The following is a 15,999-nucleotide window of genomic DNA, read 5'->3' on the forward strand; positions in this document are numbered from 1 at the left end:
TGTAGAGAGCATTTCATCTTCAAAGCTCCATGAAGGTCTTCTGTGCGGTATGCAGTAGAATAGTTGGGACTCAACGAGTAGCCTGCCAATAGCCGCCAGTCTAATAAATCAGTTTAATATATACAATCACAAAGAAATCCGTTCATATTTTGTTTAGCAAGGTCATAAGAAATGTACATCATATTAAGACAATTTTTTTCAAAACTAACAGAATGGCATGTTTTAATATGTAGTTCTCTGTGCTGTAGTAGCTGAGGCTATGGTTGCTTCATGTCAACAAAATGAGTTCACTTGTTATGCTCTTTCAGATAGGGTACAGCGATCAAAACGTCTGGCCTGCATGGAGCTCTGTAGGATTATCTAGGAACGTAAGCAAGCTTCATAAAGACTCCCTCATCGATGCCCTTTGGTGGTTTCTATGAGCATTAACGGTATTAACAGCAACAATGGCTGACAGTATAATACAATGACATTGTGCACTGTAACGTGCTCTACCATACCGCAGCATCCTGCAGTGTGACGCAACTTTTTAAAGGAAGAGCCACTGTATAGTTTATTTTATTAAAACACATAGGTATGTATGTATCTATGTATGAAAAAATACACACGTTTACAAATGTTGACCAATCGATTGGTTGAAAGAACAGATGATTTTTGTTAGTCGGGGACATCCCTAATGTCAATAAAGGGCAGTCGCACAGGTTCTATGATTGCAAATTAGTGCCATATTTCACACTTATGTAGAAGCTAATCTCTCCAGGTGTTACTTTCACTCCTAACTATTTTCTCTTTCATCCCTACAGCCCACGGATGAGTTGTCGGACCTGCCACTGCGTGTGGCAGAGATCACCAAAGAACAGAGACAGCGGAGGGAGAGGGAGGAGCACAGGACGTCTGGCTCCCATCCTGTTACCAACGGCACATGTGAGAATCAACGCATGTCTGTTTGTGTGTGTGAACTGTAGTGTCATGTACTGTATTTATAGTTTTATTCCCTTGTATTCTAGCCTGGGTACCAGTCTTTGTGTCAGCATTTCACTCCCTGAGACTCCTTCTCATGCTAGACTGTTTGGCATATGACACGGCGCAAAAGGTGGCAGGTAGTCTAGTGGTTAGAGCGTTGGACAAGTAACCAAAAGGTTACAAGGTCGAATCCATGAGCTGATTAGGTTTCGGCCTGATTCGGCCCCTGAACAGGCAGTTAGAATCCAGGTTTCAACTGTACGAGTGGCATATGTGTATGGTGTCTTGTGGGCGAGCTGTTTGCTGATGTCAACGTAACCCCCCATGGTGGCGGTGGGGTTATGGTATGGGTAGTCATAAGCTAAGGACAACATTCCACAGGCCACAATCAACAGACTGATCCACTCTATGAGAAGGAGATGTGTTACGCTGCATGAGGAAAATGGTGGTCACACCAGATACTATCTGTGACCAACAGATGCATATCTGCATTCCCAGTCGTGAAATCCACAAATCAGGGCCTAAATAATTTAAAATATAAAATAATTTATATTGATTGATGAACTGTAACTCAAATCTTTATTGTTGCATTTATATTTTTGTTCAGTGTATATTCTACATCTTGCTTCTTTTTACTCTGAACTTGTGTGTAATCTGCCTTTCTGTCTTGTCTGTCTATCCATCTGTCTGTCTGTAGTAGAGGCAGAGCTGGAGCAGATTGACTTTATAGACAGTTGTACAGGAGAGGAGGAGGAGGGTAGGAGAGGAGAAGTAGCAGAAACAATCAGCCTCAGTTCCCAGTTCATGGCTTACATTGAGCGCCGTGTCACCAGAGAGGTAAGTGTGTTACATGTATTTGTCTGTGATATAAATGCCATTCAGCAGACACTTGTCCAAAGAGTTGGTCATGCGTACATACACTGCTCAAAAAAATAAAGGGAACACTAAAATAACACATCCTAGATCTGAATGAATGAAATATTCTTATTAAATACCTTTTTCTTTACATAGTTGAATGTGCTGACAACAAAATCACACAAAAATGATCAATGGAAATCAAATTTATCAACCCACGGAGGTCTGGATTTGGAGTCACACTCAAAATTGAAGTAGAAAACCACACTACAGGCTGATCCAACTTTGATGTAATGTCTTTAAAACAAGTCAAAATGAGGCTCAGTAGTGTGTGTGGCCTCCACGTGCCTGTATGACCTCCCTACAACGCCTGGGCATGCTCCTAATGAGGTGGCGGATGGTCTCCTGAGGGATCTCCTCCCAGACCTGGACTAAAGCATCCGAGACATGATGTCCCAGATGTGCTCAATTGGATTCAGGTCTGGGGAACGGGCGGGCCAGTCCATAGCATCAACGCCTTCCTCTTGCAGGAACTGCTGACACACTCCAGCCACATGAGGTCTAGCATTGTCTTGCATTAGGAGGAACCCAGGGCCAACCGCACCAGCATATGGTCTCACAAGGAGTCTGAGGATCTCATCTCGGTACCTAATGGCAGTCAGGCTACCTCTGGTGAGCACATGGAGGGCTGTGCGGCCCCCCAAAGAAATGCTCCCCCCACACCATGACTGACCCACCGCCAAAGCGGGCATGCTGGGGGATGTTGCAGGCAGCAGAACGTTCTCCACGGCGTCTCCAGACTCTGTCACGTCTGTCACATGTGCTCAGTGTGAACCTGCTTTCATCTGTTGGGAAGCACAGGGCGCCAGTGGGCTGTAAGCACAACCCCCACCTGTTGCCAATCTTGGTGTTCTCTGGCAAATGCCAAACGTCCTGCACGGTGTTGGGCTGTAAGCACAACCCCCACCTGTGAACCCCCACCTGTGGACGTGATGTGCCATCCTGGATGAGCTGCACTACCTGAGCCACTTGTGTGGGTTGTAGACTCCGTCTCATGCTACCACTGGAGTGAAAGCACCTCCAGCATTCAAAAGTGACCAAAACATCAGCCAGGAAGCATAGGAACTGAGAAGTGGTCTGTGGTCACCACCTGCAGAACCACTCCTTTATTGGGGGTGTCTTGCTAATTGCCTATAACGTCTACCTGTTGTCTATTCCATTTGCACAACAGCATGTGAAATGTATTGTCAATCAGTGTTGCTTCCAAAGTGGACAGTTTGATTTCACAGAAGTGTGATTGACTTGGAGTTACATTGTGTTTAAGTGTTCACTTAATTTTTTTGAGCAGTGTACATTTTATATGTGTGTGTGTGATATAAATGCCATTCAGCAGACACTTGTCCAAAGGGATTTAGTCATACATTTTGTGGCCCCAGTGGGAATCACTCACGCCCATACAAGCTCCAAGCTCTGCCAACTGTGTGTGTTCATGAGTGTGCGTGTGTGTACGACTGGCCAGTGTGCACAGGACTGTATGTAGAAGGTGCATTCATCACAACAGAAGGGTATGCAACATTTAATTCAACAGAGACTACTGTTCTGAATGACCAGTTGAAGAACCTGATTATGGTGACCCAGTAAGCGATTGTGTATGGTGTCCTTGAGTTTTGCAATTTGAAATGGTCACATCCATATTGATTAGGCCACACTCGCAAACATACCTCAAAGGCTGTTGAACCAATGGTTTGCACCATTTTGGGGAATCGTGTCAGTCAGTACAAATCTTCACGCAACATAGCAAACATTGAACCGAACTGAACCCACCCCTGGTGTGTTTGTGGTGTGTTGATGACTGTCTCTTTGTAGGGCTCTCCAGTCAAGTCCAACTCCCCCAGAGACTCGAGGACAGACGACCCCAGGCGAAACAATTCTCTGCAGAACCGGTATGAAGACCTACACACACACACCCTATCTATCTATCTATCTAGTAACTTGACCTACAACCCATGTTCCCTCTAAGCTGCGCACACGAACAGTACTCCCAAGACTGCTGCACAGAAATATCAGCCCACAAGAGAGAAGCACGAGATTTGAACTTCAGATCAACATTTTTGTCACATGCGCAGAATACAACAGAGAAATACTTTACTTACAAGCCCTTAACCAACAATGCAGTTTTAAGAAAAGTAGGTGTTACGTAATAAAAAAATACATTAAAAAATTAAAATAACAATTAAAGAACAGCAGTAAAAAGTAGCGAGGCTATACATAGGTACCGGTACAGAGTCAATGTGCGGGGGCACCAATTCGTTGAGGTAATTGAGGTAATATGTATATATAGGTAGATTTAAAGTGACTATGCATAGATGATAACAGACAGTATCAGCGGCGTAAAAGAGGGGTGAACAATGCAAATAGTCTGGGTAGCCATTTGATTAGCTGTTCAGGAGTCTTAATAAATAAACAATAAACATATGCAGGTGGCTTATATCTTCAAAATGCTTCGAATGCTTTATTATCCAAATGTAAAAGCATATACTGTATTTCTTCATCAGCATCTTTATGCTTTCGTTAATAAAATAATGATAAAAATACTCATTCAAATTTTTTATTTATTTTTTATTTTACCTTTATTTAACCAGGCAAGTCAGTTAAGAACAATTTCTTATTTTCAATGACGGCCTGGGAACAGTGAACGACAGATCTGTACCTTGTCAGCTCGGGGGTTTGAACTCGCAACCTTCCGGTTACTAGTCCAATGCTCTAACCACTAGGCTACCCTGCCGCAGATGTTGATTTAGTTATGGATCCATAATGAATTACTATTGACTAAATATAACTGACTTAAAGAAATATTGTAACAAAGTTGTCTAATGAAGGCAAACCATTTAGAATCCTCCAATCCTCATGCTGTAGCCTACTCCCGGCCGTCACGTTGTACAGTGCCATATTTTCCATTCCATCCTGAGGGTTTCGTTTTTCTCGGAATAGAAGCACCATGGTATTAATCACATTTTTTTAAGCCAAATTTCTTAAAATCAATCCCATATTCTATGTTATTTCAAGAAAGGTTTTAAATTCTCTGGTAATACCAATATGGAAGATGATCAAATGCTTCTCAAAGATGCCCTCTGGTGGTCAAACTAGCAATAACTTGCATTAACAGAAGAAATGGCTGAGAATTAAATAACGTGCTTCAAGCACATCTTGTAGCATGTTATTTAAGCTCATCTGGTAGGCTTGTGTCACTGGGCAGATCAGACTTTGTAGTCTGTAATAGTTTGCAAGCCCTGCCACATCCGACGAGCGTCAGAGCCGGTGTAGTACAAGTCAATCTTAGTCCTGTATTGACACTTTGCCTGTCTGATCGTTCGTCGGAGGGCATAACGGGATTTCATATAAGTTTCTTGGTTAGAGCCCAGCTCCGTGAAAGCAACAGCTCTACCCTATAGCTCAGTGCGGATGCTGGCTGTAATCCATGGCTTTTGGTTGGGGTATGTGCGTACAGTCACTGTGGGGACGACGTCATTAATGAACTTATTGATGAAGCCAGTGACTGATGTGGTGCACTACTCAATGCCATCGGACGATTATTTTAGTTTTATTCGTCAGTGTTCCTATTTATTTTTTGTAACGGGCTGTTGGCGGTAGGTACACCCGATTCAGCTGCCCTACACGCGTGTAGGCAAACTGCTGCCATTTTGAACCATTTCATGTGTCTGACATTACAATCTCTGCCTTCCCGGTGGGCCCGGAGAACAAGTCAAGTGCACTATAGTCCTACCGCTGGCCAATCGGATGGCTCAGATGACCGTGTCTACAGTAAAGTTGATACTGTGAGATTTCAAAACGTTTAAAACCATGACTAGAGAGAGACTCAACGAATGCAGCAAAGAGCTGCTGTTTTATGAGTGTGTTCATGTTTAAGTTATTTTTCAGCACTGTCAACACTTTATTCAACACTTTTATAAGCCATAAAATGCACATTCTTCCTATTTCCGCTCAGATCTACAACCAGAACAGCAGCAGTAATGGAGTAGGAAAGTGTTCACTTTCTCTGTTCATAGGAGGAATAACATGAATTTGTGCACGAGGCAGAAATAATGCGGTGTGAGTTGAGTTTCGCCATCAGCTGGAAGACTGTGTCCCTTTTTGGTCTGTGTCAGTGGAGGAAAGGGAGAGTGGAGGGATGTTGAGAGACTGACCCCTCAGTCTACTGCTATCTCCCTCCACTGAGACTGACCATCAGATGCAGGTGTAACAGTATAACTTTAGACCGTCCCCTCGCCCATACCCGGGCGCGAACCAGGGACCCTCTGCACACATCAACAACAGTCACCCTCGAAGCATCGTTACCCATCGCTCCACAAAAGCCGCGGCCCAGAGCAAGGGGAACTACTAATTCAAGGTCTCAGAGCAAGTGACGTCACCGATTGAAACGCTATTTAGCGCGCACCGCTAACTAAGCTAGCCGTTTCACATCCGTTACAAAGGCACCATCAGCACAGTAAAATAAAAAGCTAATTATTATTTAAATGTATGCTCACTCACTTGGGCTTCACAAGTAAAACAACAACGGATCTATCACTGGTGTGATCATTTCGCCTACCTTAAATTTTGAAATATATATATTTATTTATTTATTTATTACCCCGAACAGGAATGCATTCATTGCCAGGGCAATTCAAGCAAAGATAATATGCAGTGATAATGTATTGGGCCATTGCTACAGAACTGTTTTTAATTGGTTAATGTTGCGTAGGCTTACACTTTTTAAGTCACGCAAAAAAAAATCTGAGCAGTGGATTTCTGCTTGCAGTTTGACTCGGTGATCTTGACTCAGAAAAAGTTGGTGACCACTGTTCTAGAGTTTTCCCTGTTAACACTATCAACGTTTCCCTTTACTGTGGTAGTTGTGATCGAATCAACGCAATATTACACTTTCAACGCAACGTACCGAAACAGAATAAACCATGCAAGACATTTTGTTAGCTTATAACCTGTCATTAAAATGGATTTTTGGTAGGTTGTATCATTTGATTTACACAACATGCCTACCCCTTTGAAGATGCAAAATATTTTAAAATTGTGAAACAAACAAGAAATAACACAAATGCGTAACTATTCACACCCCCAAAGTCAATACTTTGTAGAGCCACCTTTTGCAGCAATTTCAGCTGCAAGTCTCTTGGGATATGTCTCCATAAACTTGGCACATCTAGCCACTGGGATCTTTGTCCATTCTTTAAGGCAAAACTGCTCCAGCTCCTTCAAGTTGGATGTGTTCCGCATGTATACAGCAATCGTTCAAGTCATACCACAGATACTCAATTGGATTGAGGTCTGGGCTTTGACTAGACCGTTCCAAGACATTTAAATGTTTCCCCTTAAACCACTCGAGTGTTGCTTTATCAGCATGCTTAGGGTGATTGTCCTACTGGAAGGTGAACCTCCGTCCCAGTCTCATCTGTGGAAGACTGAAACCGGTTTCCCTCAAGAATTTCCCTGTATTTAGCTCCATCCATCATTCCTTCAATTCTGACCAGTTTCCCAGTCCCTGCTGATGTAAAAACATACCCACAGCATGATGCTGCCACAACCATGCTTCACTGTGGGGATGTAGTTCTCTGGGTGATGAGAGGTGTTGGGTATGCGCCAGATATAGTGTTTTCCTTGATGGCCAAAAAGCTACATTTTAGTCTTATCTAACCAGAGTACCTTCTTCCATTTGTTTGGGGAGTCTCCTGCATGCCTTTTGGCAAACAACAAACGTGTTTGCTTATTTTTTTCTTTAAGCAATGGCTTTTTTCTGGCCACTCTTCCATAAAGCCCAGCTCTGTGGAGTATACGTCTTAAAGTGGTCCTAGGGACAGATACTCCAATCTCCGCTGTGGAGCTTTGCTGCTCCTTCAGGGTTATCATTGGTCTCCTTGTTTGCCTCTGATTTATTCCCTCCTTGCCTGGTCTGAGTGTTTTGGTGGGCGGCCCTCTTGGCAGGTTTGTTGTGCTGCCATATTCTTTCTATTTTTTTAATAATGGATTTAATGGTGCTCTGTTTTTTTATAACCCAACCCTGATCTGTACTTCTCCACAACTTTGTCCCTGACATGTTTGGAGAGCTCCTTGGTCTTCATGGTGCTGCTTGTTTGGTGTTGCAGACCTGCCTTTCAGGACAGGTGTACAGTCGTGGCCAAACGTTTTGAGAATGACACATATGAATTTCCACAAAGTTTGCTGCTTCTGTGTCTTTAGATATTTTTGTCAGATGTTACTATGGAATACTGAAGTATAATTACAAGCATTTCAGTGTGCCAAAGGCTTTCATTGACAATTACATGAGGTTGATGCAAATAGTCAATATTTGCAGTGTTATGACTGATGGCAGGCCGTTCTTGCATAATCAATGCTTGGAGTTTGTCAGAATTTGTGGGTTTTTGTTTGTCCATCCGCCTCTTGAGGATTGACCACAAGTTCTCAATGGGATTAAGGTCTGGGGAGTTTCCTGGCCATGGACCCAAAATATCAATGTTTTGTTCCCCGAGCCACTCGGTTGTCACTTTTGCCTTATGGCAAGATGCTCCATCATGCTGGAAAAGGCATTGTTCATCACCAAACTGTTCCTGGATGGTTGGGAGAAGTTGCTCTCGGAGGATATGTTGGTACCATTCTTTATTCATGGCTGTGTTCTTAGGAAAAGTTGTGTGTGAGCCCACACCTTGGCTGAGAAGCAACCCCACACATGAATGGTCTCAGGATGCTTCACTGTTGGCATGACACAGGACTGATGGTAGCGCTCAACTTGTCTTCTCCGGACAAGCTTTTTTTCCGAATGCCCTAAACAATCGGAAAGGGGATTCATCAGAGAAAATGACTTTACCCCAGTTCTCAGCAGTCCTATCCCTGTACCTTGTGCGGAATATCAGTCTGTCCCTGATGTTTTTCTTGCAGAGAAGTGGCTTCTTTGCTGCCCTTCTTGACTTCAGGCCATCTTCCAAAAGTCTTTGCCTCACTGTGTGTGCAGATGCACTCACACCTGCCTGCTGCCATTCCTGAGCAAGCTCTGTACTGGTGGTGCCCCGATCCTGCAGCTGAATCAACTTTAGGAGTCGGTCCTGGCGCTTGCTGGACTTTCTTGGGCGCCGTGAAGCCTTCTTCACAACAATTTAACTGCTCTCCTTGAAGTTCTTGATGATAAATGTTTGATTTAGGTGCAATCTTACTGGCAGCAATATCCTTGTCTGTGAAGCCCTTTTTGTGCAAAGCAATGATGACAGCACGTGTTTCCTTGCAGGTAATCATGATTGACAGAGGAAGAACAATGATTCCAAGCACCACCCTCCTTTTGAAGCTTCCAGTCTGTTATTCAAACTCAATCAGTATGACAGAGTGATCTCCAGCCTTGTCCTCGTCAACATTCACACCTGTGTTAACGAGAGAATCACTGACATGATGTCAGCTGGTCCTTTTGTGGCAGGGCTGAAATGGAAATGTTTTTGAGGATTCGGTTCATTTGCATTGCAGAGGGACTTTGCCATTAATTGCAATTCATCTGATCACTCTTCCTAACATTCTGGAGTACATGCAAATTGCCATCATACAAACTGAGGCAGCAGACTTTGTGAAAATTAATATTTGTGTCATTCTCAAAACTTTTGGCCGCGGCTGTAGATCACGTGACAGATGCACGTGACACTTAGATTGCTCACAGGTGGACTTTATTTAACTAATTATGTGACTTCTGAAGGTAATTAGTTGCACCAGATCTTATTTAGGGATTTCATAGGAATGGGGGTGAATACATATGTACACACCACTTCTGTTTTTTATTTTTTATAATTTTTTGAAAAAAATATTTTTTTCATTCCACTTCACCAATTTGGACTATTTTGTGTATGTCCATTTACATGAAATCCAAGTAAAATTCCATTTAAATTACAGGTTGTAATGCAACAAAATAGGAAAACGGAGCTGTGCATGGCAAGTGTTAAAACTGTAACTTAAAAGTGGGTACATCTTCAGTGTTCACAGTAAATGCGCACTGGAAGTTGCACAGAATTTTCACAAGTTTGCGCTCAGCAGACCTGAAATTTGCTCAGTCAGTGCCGAAAATGTTTTGAGGGAACATTCATTTCTGTAGGTGTAATTTGTATTATTGCGCTCAAAGCACACTGTTTTACAATCACGATATCTGATAGGGCTTTGAAATACAGAGCACATGAAATTGCACATTGGCCATCACAAGTGCACTACTCCTCATTGGGGGAGTTTTATGGGGGACATTTACTGATGTATAACTCACAAACACGAGTCCAGCTCTTTGGCAGATTCTCAGTCTGTGTTGTCGTGTCTCTGTTCAGTTTTTCACAAACGTTTTTGGACTCAAGAAATGACTGTCCCCAACAGACCATAAAATCTCCAGTCTAAATAAAGATGTATAATCTGTGTTGAGTTAGATCACACATCTAACCCTCTTCCCCCATCTGTCTCCCACCCCCCTCAGGACTGCCTATGATCCAGACTCTTCTGCCTCTCATAATCAGGTAACCCAAGTGTGTCTAAATGCTGTGTACAGCTTCCAGTACATATTATTACTACTTCAATTACTACTTTCATGTTTTAAAGTCTAAATGAGTCTAAATGTCGACACCGCCTCTTTCCAACTCCTCACTTCCTCCTCTCCGTCTTTCTGTTTGCTATCTTCCTTCCTTTCTCTCCTCTCTTTGTTTTGTTTCCTCCCTCTTCCTCTCTCTCCGTGTTCAGAGAGGTTCAGGGGCTGGGGTTGGTGCGGGTCCGAGCGGGGCACCGGGTGGGGGGGTGGAGCGCGTGCGGAGGATGGCCCAGTTGGCCGCACTGCGGTACGAGGAGGAGAGGCAGAAGTCACGCTCAGGGCAGCGGGACGCCGTCATGACCTACGTCAAGGTTCCTCTGACTACTATTCAGTTTTCTTATTGATTTATGTCTTGCTCTTCTATCTCTGTGTGCAGTGAGTTAGAGGGGACTTGATCATAGAAAGTGCTGACACATGCTGTGTATGTATCTATAGCAGTCTTCATGTTTTAAAATGTAAAAGATAAATATGAATGGCCTCAAATGAAAGTGACATTCTCTAGCGCTTCATTTTCCGATCTCAAATCCAAGTAGCTCGAGTTGTGAGCTTAAAAAAAACAATTAGACTTTTGGAGAGTTCTGTGTTACTGAGACTCTTCTCGGTTTCTACAGCACAAAGCATCTCAAAGCCCTACCAAGCTGAGTCCCACAGAGAACGAGGTGAGTCCACACACTGTTCTCTTCTCTTCCTCCCTCTCTTTCCTTTTCGGCTTTGTTTTCCATCTCTGAAGGGTTCTCCATGGTGAGTCAATGTGTGTTGGCATGAAAGGTTCAAGGTATAACTAGGATTTAATACAATTTCACAGGGGCTCTCCGTAAACATGACCACGCATAGTCTTCAGGAGTCATGTCCAGTGTCCATTCCTCCCTGTCCATTCCTCCCATGCATTCTATCTCATCTCCCTTTCAATTGTCCTCCATTAACCCTCCACCTCACCCCACACATGCATCATCCTTCTCTTTTGCTCCTATTGTGGTCACGTGCCTACCTTCACCCTCCCTCCCCTCTCCAGTTATACCATCACTGATTCTTCAGGGTGAAGACAAAACATCTACGACCCCAGCAATGTGTTGTCTTTTTGTCCCTACTCTAAAAAATCTGTGCTAAATGCTGGGCTTCAGACTTCCACCATTCAGTCACATTTTGCGACCCTTTAACTTCGTTGTGCCAGTTTAATTTGTTTTATTGGTCGCACTGGTTCGAGCTGCACATTCTAGCTGGTCACCGCAATCAAAACGTCCTATTTTCGGGGTGGATAAAACCATGAACTTGTTAAATAGCAAAGTGCATTATCCTCATGATTCATAATAAAAACGTTTGCCCTGCTGCTGTGCCTGCCTGTTTTGTTGTTGCCGGTTGCTGTGATGAGCGAGCTTCACACTCGCTCTACCCCCTCGTGTGGGCTCCTTGTCATTGTATAACATTTCAAAATGCAATTGCGTGGACAAACAACTTTGGAAACGTCTAGTTGTCCGTATTAATGAGAGGAGGGTCTCAGATTTCTGTAGGTGTATTTTTTATTATTGCGCTCAAAGCACACTGTTTTACAATCAGATTATCTGATATGGCTTTGAAATACCGAGCACATGAAGTTGCACATCGGCCATCACAAGTGCACTACTCATTGGGGGAGTTTTCTGGGGGACATTTACTGTTATATTAATACATGGCTATAAGCAGTAAGTGTTATATGTAGAGTTGGCGACCAAGCTTATGTGTTTCCACTTCCTCATGTGGTGAATAATCCCCAGTTGAATTAGGCCTATAATATAATTAAAAATGAAGTTGTAAGTGAGAGATGTAGGCATTGGTCTTAAGCGGAAAATGAAAGTAAATTCACATGCGCTACACCCATGCACACAGCAGCTATGTTGGTCTATTATACTTCAAACAATATGTATGCAGGTTGCTTAGGATTCAAACCTTCTCAAACAGCCTAATTCACACTAAGAGGAGGTGTTCCCACAATAATGTGATTTGCACCGCATCTAGGGTGGTGGCGGTCATGTATGTATCCTATCAGCTGGTTGTCATGCAAAAGCTGCCTGTCTCACGGTAATTTGCTGTTAATTCACAACATGTTTAACATTTCCAGGTATCCAAACAAGACGCTGATGCGCACCTTTGGAACATCTACATTTCTAAAAAGTCTAATAAATCAATTCAATCATACACCACCACAATAAATCCATTGGACACACCTTCAAATGAGTGGATTTGGCTATTTCTGCCACACCCTTTGCTGACATTTGTGTGAAATGGAGCACATAGCCATGCAATCTCCATAGACAAATATTGTCAGTAGAATGGCCTGTCTGAAGAGCTCAGTCACTTTCAATGAGCCACCGTCATAGGATGCTATGGTTGTGTTGAGCGTAAAAGTGATAATTTGAAACAGGTCCCATACACTAGATTTATAGTTATTTGGCAACTTTAGTTGTGAATGATATAAACCATAGAATGCCTTAGAAGTCCAAATATATATGGGCTGCATGACGTGACAATAGGCTATTAATGATCTGAGAAAGTCACAAAAAAGGCTTGCCACTTTTCCGCCGGTTCATTTCACTCATGTCAGGTAGGCTATATTTTGTATAATGGCACAATCATTTTAATTCAGGATTTTTGTTAGGGGCTTGGGCTCATATATAGGCCGACGCGTAATCATAAGCTCTAGTATGCATATACAGTGCATTGGGAAAGTATTCAGACCCCTTGACTATTACCACATTTTGTTATGTTAGTCTTATTCTAAAATAGATTAAATACGTTTTCCCCCTCATCAATCTACACACAATACCCCATAATGACAAAGTGAGAATAGGTTTTTAGACAATTTTGCACATTTATTAAAAATTTAAATATTTATGTAAATATTCAGACCTTTCGCTATGAGACTCGAAATTGAACTCGGGAGCATCCACTTTGCATTGATCACCCTTGAGGTGTTTCTACCTAATGTTAAATTCAGTTGATTGGACATGATTTGGAAAGGCACACACCTGTCTATATAAGGTCCCACAGTTGACAGTGCATGTCAGAGCAAAAAAAAACAAACCATGAGGTCGATGGAATTTGTCTGTAGAGCTCCAAGACAGGATTGTGTCAAGGCACAGATCTGGGGAAGGGTACCAAAACATTTCTGCAGCTTTGAAGGTCCCCAAGAACACAGTGGACACCATCATTCTTAAATGGAAGAAGTTTGGAACCACCAAGACTCTTCCGCCCGGCCAAACTGAGCAATCGGGGGAGAAGGGCCTTGGTCAGGAGGGTGACCAAGAACCCGATGGTCACTCTGACAGAGCTCTCGAGTTCCTCTGTAGAGATGGGAGAACCTTCCAGAAGGACAACGGTCTCTGCCGCACTCTACCAATCAGGCCTTTGTGGTAGTGGCCAAATGGAAGCCACTCTTCAGTAAAAGGCACATGACAGCCCACTTGGAATGTACCAAAAAGGCATCCAAAGGACTCTTACCATTAGAAACGCAATTCTCTGGTCTGGTGAAACCTAGATTGTCAGTGTCCTTCGCCCCTGCTTGTCGAACACTGTTTTCCCACAGTTCCGTTATCAACGGCGAGGGCAAGGTGTTCAGCAGGCCTTAGCAAAAAGCACTTGGTGCTAGTTAGCTATCTAACTAGGACTCCGGTACACAGCAGGTGGGATCGCTAGCTAGCTCGCACACCGGTAGACAGTGTACTCTCCACCCCCCCTGCCTGTCGAGCACTGCTTTCCTGCAGTTATATTAACTACGGTGAGGGCAGGTGTTCGGCAGACTGAATCAAAGCTAATTAGGTTGCTTGGAGTACTTGGGTACACGGGAGGCGAGGGTGACACCGGTAGCTCGCTCGGACACCGGTAGACTGTGTCCTTCACCCCCGAAAAATGTTTATTTCCCTTTTTTTTTGACTCACATTTAATCGCATAGACAATTGGGTTAAATATCAAATATCAAGGGTCACAAAAGCATTAAGATGGAGTGCATGGGGTTGTCACAATGACACACTATTAGCAAGATGCTCGCATAGTCCCTGTCCATTGTCACTCAATGATGCTATCTGTAAGAGCCCACTCGTAATGGAAATTAAGCACACACCGTGTGTGTGTGAAATAATACCATGATATTTTTTTGAGTAAAACAAATGTAATACAATGGTTCATTGGATCAGTCTAAAACTTTGGACATACACTGCTGCCATCTAGTGGCCAAAATCTAAATTGTGCCATGGGTCCTAAGTCATATAAATGGCCTTTTTCTTGCGTTTTAAAGATGATGGAACAAACCTTTTTTGATAACTCATCTTTAATTTTTTTTTTTGTCATTTTAGGCACACAAAAAAAAGTTTTAAAAGGGTCCGATCCCTTAAGCAATAAGGCACAAGGAGGTGTGGTACATGGCCAATATACCACGGCTAAGGGCTGTTCTTAGGCATGACGTGAAGTGGAGTGCCTGGACGCAGCCCTGAGCCATGGTATATTGGCCATATATCACAAACCCCCAAGGTGCCTTATTGCTAGTATAAACTGGTTACCAATGTAATTAGAACAGTGCAAATAAATGTTTTGTCATACCTGTGGTATACGGTCTGATATACCATGCTGTCAGCCAATCAGCATTCAGGACTCGAACCACCCAGTTTATAATTGTGCTTTTTACATGCAAGTGTCAAGACCAACAGTTTCCACAGATGACTTCAGCCATTTGGAAAAACCTTCCATAGCTAAATATATTTAGCTTCCTTTCTCTCATCCGACTGGTGTTAGCCAGCTACTACTGGCACTGTTTCTGCGTAACCCAAGTGCTCTGGTCCGGTTTTAGAACTGAGATTCGGCTGAAAAGTTGTTAGCACTGTCACTTCTTTAATGAAGCATTGTGAATGACTTTTGTGCTGACTCAAATATATTCCATTGTGTGACGCGGCGCACATTTTTGGGCTGGCGCTACCAACTGGAAATTGTTAGTCTGGAGCCTTGGCTATATATCCTAGCTATCTCCCCCTCCTCCATCCTCACCTCCTGTCTTCCCTGTATGTTCTGTCCTCATTCCCTCTCTTCCACTCCTCCCTGCCAGAACACGTACCCCTCCAGGCGTTCTACCCACACGGATGACTCGGCCCTCTTCATGGTAAGGCCCCGGGGCTGTGCTCCCATTCTCTTCTTCCCTTCACTCCTCCTCCACTGATTTTAAAACAGTGGTCAATTTAGATTTTACATTAACAAATAACCTTCGATTCATTGCATGTCCATCTCTTATTAAAGTGGAAAGGAACCAATGAATACATTTGCTCAATACAATGTTATTTTTCAAGTAATCTTTCTCAAACATTTGTATATCATTCCATACAATAATCTGTACTCTAAATAAATAAAAAATATAATTGCCGACCCCCCCCCTTCAGTTCCCGGGCGCTCGCACATGGGGTGTTACCTGCTCTCTTTCTGTCTTCTACCCCCCGGTCAACACCCAATAACCTTTCATAGTCTTCTCCCTCCTTCTCCAACTAGTCTTCCAGGGTTGGATTGACACTCTTGTCTGATTTATAGTGTGAATGGTTATATAGCTACACACAATCTAT

General features: G+C 43.1%; 1 protein-coding gene across 5 annotated transcripts in view; it reads left to right on the forward strand.

Moving 5' to 3' along the window:
• LOC135514624 (DISP complex protein LRCH3-like) overlaps positions 1–15,999 on the forward strand; it is a 94,666-nt gene that overhangs the window by 53,796 nt on the left and 24,871 nt on the right. For 3 of the 5 annotated variants that reach the window (XM_064938057.1, XM_064938058.1, XM_064938061.1), the window contains exons 8-14: positions 804–924; positions 1,661–1,800; positions 3,685–3,761; positions 10,319–10,358; positions 10,579–10,737; positions 11,038–11,085; positions 15,495–15,548. In XM_064938057.1, the coding sequence (XP_064794129.1) occupies positions 804–924; positions 1,661–1,800; positions 3,685–3,761; positions 10,319–10,358; positions 10,579–10,737; positions 11,038–11,085; positions 15,495–15,548 (639 nt within the window). The remainder of the gene's footprint in view (positions 1–803; positions 925–1,660; positions 1,801–3,684; positions 3,762–10,318; positions 10,359–10,578; positions 10,738–11,037; positions 11,086–15,494; positions 15,549–15,999) is intronic. The other 2 variants (XM_064938059.1, XM_064938060.1) reach the window with 1 other exon arrangement.

Source organism: Oncorhynchus masou, chromosome 26 (genome assembly GCF_036934945.1).
Source record: "Oncorhynchus masou masou isolate Uvic2021 chromosome 26, UVic_Omas_1.1, whole genome shotgun sequence".
NCBI classification, from domain to species: domain Eukaryota; kingdom Metazoa; phylum Chordata; class Actinopteri; order Salmoniformes; family Salmonidae; genus Oncorhynchus; species Oncorhynchus masou.